At 40.5% G+C, this 10,416-nt stretch overlaps 1 protein-coding gene across 2 annotated transcripts in view; it reads left to right on the top strand.

The window, feature by feature from the left end:
* The first annotated feature begins 8,066 nt into the window (after window positions 1–8,066).
* Window positions 8,067–10,416, top strand: part of LOC121567759 (serine/threonine-protein kinase ULK2-like) — a 45,615-nt gene continuing 43,265 nt past the window's right edge. For both annotated transcript variants that reach the window (XM_045218640.1, XM_041878014.2), the window contains exon 1: window positions 8,067–9,378. In XM_045218640.1, coding sequence (XP_045074575.1) covers window positions 9,289–9,378 — 90 coding nt within the window. In that variant the 5' untranslated portion in view covers window positions 8,067–9,288. The remainder of the gene's footprint in view (window positions 9,379–10,416) is intronic.

Here is a 10,416-nt window from a genome sequence, read left to right as displayed (position 1 = left end):
TACGCTTGTCTCCTCTTGAATTTTGGTGCGCGAATCCACAGTAAATTTAGGCCAATAGCCTACAATATAGCGTGCGATCCGGTGGGTGCTGCTGCTGATTGAAAAGCTGGTTTTGAATTAATCAAATAAGAGAACGATATTCACACACAAAAAGCCAGCAGATGTAGTCTAACGTCCGAGTTTTAGGGTTCACACTATACTCGGTTTATGATGACTAGGCGAGTCCAGATTTACTGGTTCAATCAACTGGACCATACACAATACATGTTGTATAAAATTATATCCACAAGAGGGCGGCATACACATGACAGAGGAAGGACTATTGGGTTACATGTCTGTGTTTTCACCATAGACCTGCAGTGCAGAGAGTGCCGATTATTTGCAGTGTAGTAATTCCTACTGTAATTCGATTGATACATATTTGATGTAGGCCTAGAGCTGGCGGGTATGGAAAATATTTGACGGGAAAATTGTTTAATTATGGATAACAATGATGCAGGTCAGAGATTTACCTCTGTAGTATTACAATGGTTCTCCATATGTGTCTGTGATGTGCAGGTTGTGTTATACATTTTCAATGGATCTGTAGTCAAACTGTAGTCGAAATGTAGTCAGTAAGAAAGGTTACATATCGAAAAAGCATACAAACAATTCTATCAGAGCATATATTGTTAAAATATAAAATGTCAGATTTTTCTTTAATTTTCTTTCTACTTCCTCTAAGGCACTCACATCTTTAGTCTCCGGGAAGAAACACCTGGACAGAGGATCTGTAATTGAGCTCCTGGTGAGAAAATATGTTAAAGCTGTTTAGGTTATAAATGGAACAGAGTCAAACATGTGGTTTCTATATGTTTGATGTGTTTGATACCCTTCCATTTATTCAATTCTAGCCATTACAATGAGCCCATTCTCCTATAGCTCCTCCCACCAGCCTCCTATGGTTTTAACATGTACACATATGGATATCACTAACCTCATAAATGGATGAGCAGTAATTTCTCCATTAAAATGAATATCTATCCCAATTTGCAAGCCAATGCATTTATGCCTTTTAACACAGTACATAATGTAATGTATCAACCTTTGAGCAGATTTGAATGAATGAGCATGAAGGGATCAAAAGAACACATGTCAATTGTATTATAATAGTAGAATTACAATGCTTGTTAGATTTGTTTGCAGTAAATAGATCGATTTGCCAACTTCAGACAGGAATAATCATGCTTTGCTTGTTTGTTTTAAAGTTCCCAGACCTCAGTGAAAGTCCACCAGGGAATGCCAGAGGACAGTATTATCAGAAGTGTCCACAAGTAACTTTCTAAAAATGAGATTTGTCCTCCTGCCCACCTAAGCTGACCGTTGGTCTTATCAAGGAGGTGAACGAACAGCTTAACTCGGCCCTCTCGTTGACCATCAGCAGAACCATTTCAGGGCAGTCCTCCTCTATTGCTTCTGGTACTCAGGCAACTGAACAGATGGTCAACATGGTCCAGACGTTTTTTGATGATCACACTGCTCCAGAGGACCAGAGCTCCACCTCTGAATTAGATGTTGAGTCCAGCATTCCACCTGCAACGAAAGAGGTGATGACTGTTATTGCAGACATGGTGGATGAATTGGAAAAATAAAGCCGGAATCGGCTAAACTGCTTCGAAAGTGGCTGTGAAAGTTAAACTGCCAGATCACAGAAGTCAGAATGGGAATTTGCACTACCTGGCACCCCCATGCCTTCTGAATTACCTGAGAGTACTACTCAGGTCATTGTGAGATGCTCAGTCATCAACATGGGCAAATCTACTAAAAACAAATCTACCAAAAACATTGGTGTGTGATGCAAGGAAAGGCATGTCTGCAATAGTGGATACCATCATAAATTAGGTATATACACAGGAAGAAGGGAGGGCTGCATTCCACCCTGATCAAGTCAACTGCATCATTTCTGAGAGCAACTTGACCCCTCTGGTTCTGACAGTGGCGGCTGGAAAGTGTGCATCCGATACAGTCCTTACTAAGCTGAAGAGGAATGACAAGAAGGGATATAGGCAGTCTACTGAGTGGTAAGTCCTCCTCTCTGCCATCTTTCTCTGCCATCAGCATGGCAACAAGTGAGACCTCCAATGCTGCATGAGGCTTTGAGGCCAACATAGGTTCTGAAGAAATGGATACCACCAGTTTTTCCGGTGTAGCTTAGTTCACTATTAGATAACTATTGTAAAATATACTGTGTCCATAAAATGTATATAGTATTTATAAGCTGGAAGTAGAAACCTAAGTGTTGTTGTCCATTAGTTTACTCCAATTAGGGGAATGATGGTAGGGTTAGGGGAAAATAATACAGGAAAATATATATATTTTTAAATACATATAATTTATATATTTACAAAACAAAATGGGGAATTAGAAATGATCAGCAGACAATCACAATGATGGAAGCCACAATCTATCTGCAATATTAAAGCTGATCTTCCCCCTAAACATTTAATACAATATAAAAAATAAGTTTAGGACCTCCACATCCAGCTTCTACACCTGCGGGATCGTCTCAGACCAGCCACCCGGACAGCTGATGAAACTGAGGAGTATTTCTGTCTGTAATACAGCCCTTTATGGGGAAAAACTAATTCTGACTGGCTGGGCCTGACTCCCCAGTGGGTAGGCCTGGCCCCCAAGTGGGTGGGCCTACGCCCTCCCAGGCCCATCCATGGCTGCGCCCCTGCCCAGTCATGTGAAATCCATAGTTGAGGGCCTAATGAATTTATTTTAATTGACTGATTTCCTTATATGAACTGTAACTTAGTAAAATCTTGAAATTGTTGCATGTTGCGTTTATATTTTTGTTCAGTTTAAAAGTATTTATATTTTCCAAACCTCAAGATGCTGGTTCTCATCTATTAATAAAAGTTATGTTGAGTTGTAACTGAGAATAGTAGTTATATATTAGCCTACATCCAACATCATTTCTAAAGTCCATGTCAACTCTCTTTTCTGTAGCAAAAAATCAAATCAAGTCAAATGTGAAGACCTTACCGTGAAATGCTTACTTACGTGCCCTTAACCAACAATGCAGAGTTTTTAAAAAGTACGAAAAATTTGTTAAATAACTAAAGGAAAAATAGTAACACAATAAAATAACAATAACGAGGCTATATATAAGGGGTACCGGTACTGAGTCAATGTGCAGGGGTACGGGTTAGTCAAGGTACACCCCTTCAAATTAGTGGATTCAGCTATTTCAGCCACACCCATTGCTGACAGGTGTATACAATCGAGCACACAGCCATGCAATCTCCATAGACAAACATTAGCAGTAGAATGGCCTTACTGAAGAGCTCAGTGACTTTCAACGTGGCACCGTCATAGGATGCCACCTTTCCAACAAGTCAGTTCATCAAATTTCTGCCCTGCTTCCCCGGTCAACTGTATGTGCTGTAATTGTGAAGTGGAAACGTCTAGGAGAAACAACGGCTCAGCCGCAAAGTGGTAGGCCACGCTTCACCATCTGGCAGTCCTACAGACAAATCTGGGTTTGGCGGATGCCGGGAGAACGCTACCTGCCCGAATGCATAGTGCCAACTGTAAAGTTTGGTGAAGGAGGAATAATGGTCTGGGGCTGTTTTTCATGGTTTGGGCGAGGCCCAAAACTATAGTTTTGGAAGGCGGTTAGGACATCTACTTTGTGCATGACACAAGTCATTTTTCCAACAATTCTTTACAGACAGATTATTTCACTTAAAATTCACTGTATCACAATTCCAGTGGGTCAGAAGTTCACATGCACTAAGTTGACGGTGCCTTTAAACAGCTTGGGAAATTCCAGAAAATGAAGTCATGGCTTTAGAAGCTTCTGACATCATTTGAGTCAATTGGAGGTGTACCTGTGGATGTATTTCAAGGCCTACCTTCAAACTCAGTGCCTCTTTGAATGACATAATGGGAAAATCAAAATAAATCAGCCAAGACCTCCGGGAAAAATTTTTAGACCTCCACAAGTCTGGTTCATCCTTGGGAGCAATTTCCAAACACCTGAAGGTACCACGTTCATCCATACAAACAATAGTATGCAATTATAAACACCATGGTACCACGCAGCCGTCATACCGCTCAGGAAGGAGTTCTGTCTCCTAGAGATGAACATACTTTGGTGCGAAAAGTGCAAATCAATCCCAGAACAACAGCAAAGGACCTTGTGAAGATGCTGGAGGAAACAGGTACAAAAGTATCTATATCCACAGTGAAACTAGTCCTATATCGACATAACCTGAAAGGTCGCTCAGCAAGGAAGAAGCCACTGCTCCAAAACCGCCATAAAAAAGCCTGACTACGGTTTGCAACTGCACATGGGGACAAAGATCATACTTTTTGGAGAAATGTCCTCTGGTCTGATGAAACAAAAATAGAACTGTTTGGCCATAATGACCATCGTTATGTTTGGAGGAAAAAGGGGGTTGCTTGCAAGCCGAAGAACACCATCCCAACCGTGAAGCACGGGGCTGGCAGCATCATGCTGTGGGGTGCTTTGCTGCAGGAGGGACTGGTGCACTTCACAAAATAGATGGCATCATGAGGAAGGAATATTATGTGGATATATTGAAGCAACATCTCAAGACATCAGTCTGGAAGTTAAAGCTTGGTCGCAAATGGGTCTTCCAAATGGACAATGATCCCAAGCATACTTCCAAAATTGTGGCAAAATGGCTTAAGGACAACAAAGTCAAGGTATTGGAGTGGCCATCACAAAGCCCTGACCTCAAGCCTATAGAAGATTTGTGGGCAGAACTGAAAAAGTTTGTGCGAGCAAGGAGGCCTACAAACCTGACTCAGTTACACCAGCTCTGTCTGAGGAATGGGCCAAAATTCACCCAACTTATTGTGGAAGGCTACCCAAAACGTTTGACCCAAGTTAAGCAATTTAAAGGCAATGCTACCAAATAATAATTTTGTGTATGTAAACTCTGACCCACTGGGAATGTGATGAAAGAAATCAAAGCTGAAATAAATCACTCTCTCTACTGTTATTCTGACATTTCACATTCTTAAAATAAAGTGGTGATCCTAACTGACCTAAAACAGGGAATTTTTACTAGGATTAAATTTCAGGAATTGTGAAAAACTGAGTTTAAATGTATTTGGCTAAGGTGTATGTAAACTTCCGACTTCAACTGTAGGTAGGGGTAAAGTGACTATGCATAGATAATAAACAGAGAGTAGCAGCAGCGTATGTGACGAGTGTGAAGGAATGTGAGTGTGTGTGTCGTCAATATGCATGTGTGTGTATGTGTGTGGTAAGAGTCCAGTGAGTGTACATCGTGCCTGTGCAAGAGAGTCAGTAAAGAAAATAACAATAAATCATAATAAAATAAGGGGGTCAATGCAAATAGTCTGGGTAGCCATTGGATTAACTGTTCAGCAGTCTTATGGCTTGGGGGTAGAAGCTGTTAAGGAGACTTTTGGTCCCAGACTTGCCGATGACTACCATGCGGTAGCAGAGAGAACAGTCTATGACTTGGGTGGCTGAAGTCTTTGACAATTTTTAGGACATTCCTCTGACACCGCCTGGTATAGAGGTCCTGGATGGCAGGAAGCTTGGCCCCAGTGATGTGCTGAGCAGTTGCCATACTAAGCGGTGATGCAACCAGTCAGAATGCTCTTGATGGTGCAGCTGAATAACTTTTTGAGGATCTGTAGATGCTCAAAAAGCACCCAACATAGTGACATATGCTGCCACGTCTGGAATCCCAGAGGACCTCCCCTCCACATTTCATCAGGAGAAGCCTCGCAAACGTCCCTTCTTATTAGGATGTTTTCCATCATCTCCAAAGGCCTATCCAAGCTATTCATACGCTCCTCATTGAGCAAGTAACACAATTAATGTATTGGCCAATGATTAAATATAATTGCATTGATGGCATTTCTGTCTTCGTTTTCCTGTTAAATCCATGTCTGTAACCGCATGGAAATCTAATTATCATGATACATAAAAAAAATTGTCAAATGAAAATGAATCTCCATTAAGAACAGCAAGTCACATTAATAAGAAGTAAGTGGAATGTCTAGAGCAAGTCACACTAATAAACTATAGGCCTATTTAGTTTATGCACGAATTAAAAAATAAAGGATCCAGGACACTCAGTGACAAGGGAGTCAACTGTTTTTATTTTTCAAACGCATTCAATGGATATATGTCATACCTGAATAAATCCAATAGGGGGCAACATATACAAAGCAAAAGAATGAAGGACCAGTCTAGAGCTACAAAAAGAGGCCCGAATGATAATGTAAATCTCGGGTAGCCTATCACTGTCTCTACAATGCTAGAGGGGGCTGACCATGGCATGGGGTACCTATACATCATTGGGGTACCTGGGTTTTGAAATATAATCTCAAGACATTGTGAGATAAGGCTATCATATAACTGTCCACATTGTGATGACAGTCGATAGGCTATATTTGTTATTGATACTGTACATTTTTGTCATTTAGCAGACTTTCTTATCCAGAGTGACTTTGGGTCAAGTGCCTTGCTCAAGGGCACATCGGCAGATTTGTCACCTAGTCGGCTCAGGATTAGAATCAGCGAGCTTTCGGTTACTGGCCCAACGGTCTTAACCGCTGGTCTACTGTAGGTCCCTTAAACTCAACTATGGACCTCGAAGCCATCTCCACTGCTTTGTTCATGTACATGTGGTCCTCTGTAGCTCAGCTGGTAGAGCACGGCGCTTGGAACGCCAGGGTAGTGGGTTCGATCCCCGGGACCACCCATACAAAAAAATGTATGCACGCATGACTGTAAATCTCTTTGGATAAAAGCGTTGTTAAATGGCATATTATTATGGTTCCCCTCTAATCAGGGACTGGTTTAGACCTGTGACACCAGGTGGGTGCAATTAATTATCAGGTAGAACAGGAAAACAGCAGACTCCGGACCTTTTAGGGTAAGATTTGAATACACCATGCTGTAGGCTAATACTTGTATTCGTATATCTCACTTATATGATGTAGCCGAAACACTTGGAAATTATTGTGTAATTTTTCAAGAATAAAACGTTTTCTTTTGGCGAGCGTTCTTGTTCCAGTCGGAATTAGGAAACTCGGAAATGTCCGACTTGCTAACTGGTTGCAGTTATACACGTGCCGCGTTCAACGAATTAGAAAATCGGACATTTTCGAGTTTCCTAGTTCCGACTGGCACATGAACACAGCATTTATCTTATGGGTGTCAGTCAAACAATTGCATGGTTTCTGTTTTTTTTTAAATCAAGCATACCTTGATTCTGGTAGATACATAACAGTTAAATTAACAACAAAAGATGAGTAGCCTAATGATAATCTCTCATGGACAGACTACATACATCGAGCATCTGACCAATCACACGAGACTTTAGTATTTTTTTTCTTTGTATTATTCAAATTACAATAACAAATAAACATAGGACATCACTACACATATATTTTATTCGTATGAAACAAAATGAAATAAAACAAAAATAAGAAATCAAAATCACTACACATGAATTTGCCAGTGACTACAGTTGCATTAAAGTGAAAGTACCTCCAGTAAAATACAAAGAACAAGGTCAGGGGTTACAATTGTATAAACCTATGGTAGAGTTGTAAGAATACATATTGTTTTTTGTCATTAACTAATTCTAGAGATTGTATTAAATATTCGATTTCAAGTAAAAAAAATATTGCATTTGGGGACCAATTTCAAATATTTGTTTTTATGGAAAATGTACCATAGAGAATGAAGAAATTAACTATTAATTCAGTAGGGGAAGGGGAAACTTTTATACACATTGTTTAAGAGTGTGACTCTGTGAACTTATTTTGGAGCGAGCTAAGTAATTAATACGACCCATGTATTTACAATGAATTATGTAATATATTATTATTCAAATGAAATCAAAGCTACAAAGCGAGTTTTTAGTTCTGTGTTAACCGAGATTACCTATAGAACTATCCTTCGTGGCGGAGGGTATATTGCGCATTGACGTAGTCCGCGGAGGGATATGGTATAAACTATTTGTCACGGTCCTCTTTTCGCGATTTGTTCTGTATTGACATTGGTAACGCGTCAGGAGACAACGCTGTACTTGGCCAATGTGAAGCGAAGGGGCAAGACGAAACCAAAACAATTTAGCAGATGGACCTTAATAAGGGACATACATTCAGTGGTTTTACTTGTCGTACTGTAAAGGTGAACATGAATCGGTTGCCATATTCTTGCGGACCCAACTATGTTCTCCCTGTGACTGAGATTTGATGACCAATGATGAAAATCAAGGATTTTGAATAGATGCAATTTGGATTACATTGAAGAGAATCGCACGGAAGTCAATGTTTTCGAAGAGGAGAGACGTCATCTGTATTGAACATCTCGCCACAAGAGGACTATTATGACAGCTAGCTGTGATTTACACGAATTATATTCAAACTCAGTAGTGTTGCTTTTCAGGCAAATAAATAAGCCTGTATTTTTTCTTTTCTTATGATACCCTGAGATAATCTGATCCTTACAAATTGATGTCCGTCAATTCAATTGATATTCTGTTTAGCTAGCATGAAGCTAATGTTAAAGCTAGGTAGCTATATAATATGTTGTTAGCATGGTTGCTTGCCAGCAACAATGAATGGGCAACATGACGCTTGTCGTCACAGCATGTCACTCTCTGGTTATATAGTTGAAGTGTCTGTGGGTGTTTGACGCTTGCAATCTATTTATCCAGAACACTTGACATCATGTAGAATGTCAAGAAAAGCTGTTTTCAGCTATTTTGTTTGCTAACTACATGCATATATAATTAGCTAGCTAGCCAGCTTGCAACGCTAGCAATCTGGGTCAGAAAATGACAGCTGGCAGTAGGGACTGACATTGTGTAAATTACCTTGGGATTGTGGCCAGCCATGCGTAAAGCTGACTGCAGTGTCTGATTGTGGAAATAGTTCAACGTCAAGCCTTACATAATCTGTTGTACTTGGCTACTGACATGGAAGAATTTGACACTAGCTCCAGTTTTGCATCCCATTTTAAACGTGATCAGTTGTATCATCACCTGGCTATTTCTCAGGCAATATCAAAGGTGGACTGGAATATGCGTGTCCTTGTAAAACTGACTTGTATTTTGTAAACGCCACAAGCACTAGTTTGATTGACAGCTAAAGCAACGTTTGGGTGGATACATTGTTGCACCAGGGTTCTGCTATCAAAAGAGAGCATCCTTCAACGTGCATCACTGAAGAAAGAACCTTTCGACACCTGACCTAAATTGGACAGTTACTTTGACAATGGAGACTGTGGGAGACTTTGAATACAGCAGAAAGGACCTGGTGGGACATGGGGCTTTTGCTGTGGTGTTCAAAGGAAGGCACAGAAAGGTAAATATCTGGAACATTAAAGGTCTGCATCTCCATCTTTCCCATTGCATTGCTTGCCCCCTCCCTCCCTCCTCCATCCCTACCTCCCCTCTCCTCTTTTTTCTCTCTGAGGTTATGTGAGAGTAGTGATGTTTATATAAATCTGTGTCAATGGCATTGCACTGCAGTAAATAAACTGTCATTTGGCATAGTTTTGTTTAGTTTTCCTTCAACTAACTAGACATTATAAATATTAGTTACGATAGTGATGCAAAAATTGCAATTAAATACAAGTCTATACATTTATAGGCTTCACCTTATTCAAATATAACAATGTTATTTACATGTTTTTCATGCATGTGATTGTGTTTCATAAGCCTCGATCATGTGATGATGTTGTGCAATCTTGCGTTATGGTCTGGCCCTGGGGTGCAGAGAGATGCGAGCCGTTCATTCATGAAACGGATGACTCAAACAGCAGTGAATAGCTTGCTGATGTAGCCAGCCAGCCTAGACAAGGTGAAGAGAAAGGAGCATGTCTTCTTGTTTTTCCTCCTCAAGAGGTCTTCTTTCTCCATTTTCAGTCATGATATGAGCAATAGTCTACACATCAATGCAATCCTGACTGCTTTTTTACATTTTTATATCAACAATGGAATGAGATGATAGTCTAGTGAAGATACATTCATCCTATTAGCTTGATTGGCCACACACTCACAGTGATAACAAAACATATTGACTGACTGACAGGACTGTGGTAACTGTCCATGATGGGGATGTGGACCAAACAGTGTTCTGTCGATCAAGGCGCAGCTGAAGGATGGTCAGAGAGGAGAGAATGTTACATATGTCTGAGCCTGCTCCACATCTATCTCACTGTGTGATGCATCCAGGGATGATGTCACCATGCTACCCTATTGCCACAGTTGCTCGCGGGTCTGTGTATCCACATTCATACCCCCCCACCACACCACATTGCCATCAAAACATTGTAGTGTCTCCCCTCTTGACAGTGGAGATACATTTGTTTTACGTTTTATAGTTAATTTCGTGCAATTC

The sequence above is a fragment of the Coregonus clupeaformis genome, chromosome 6, assembly GCF_020615455.1.
Source record: "Coregonus clupeaformis isolate EN_2021a chromosome 6, ASM2061545v1, whole genome shotgun sequence".
Lineage (NCBI taxonomy): Eukaryota > Metazoa > Chordata > Actinopteri > Salmoniformes > Salmonidae > Coregonus > Coregonus clupeaformis.
This window is presented reverse-complemented; position numbering and strand designations above follow the sequence as displayed.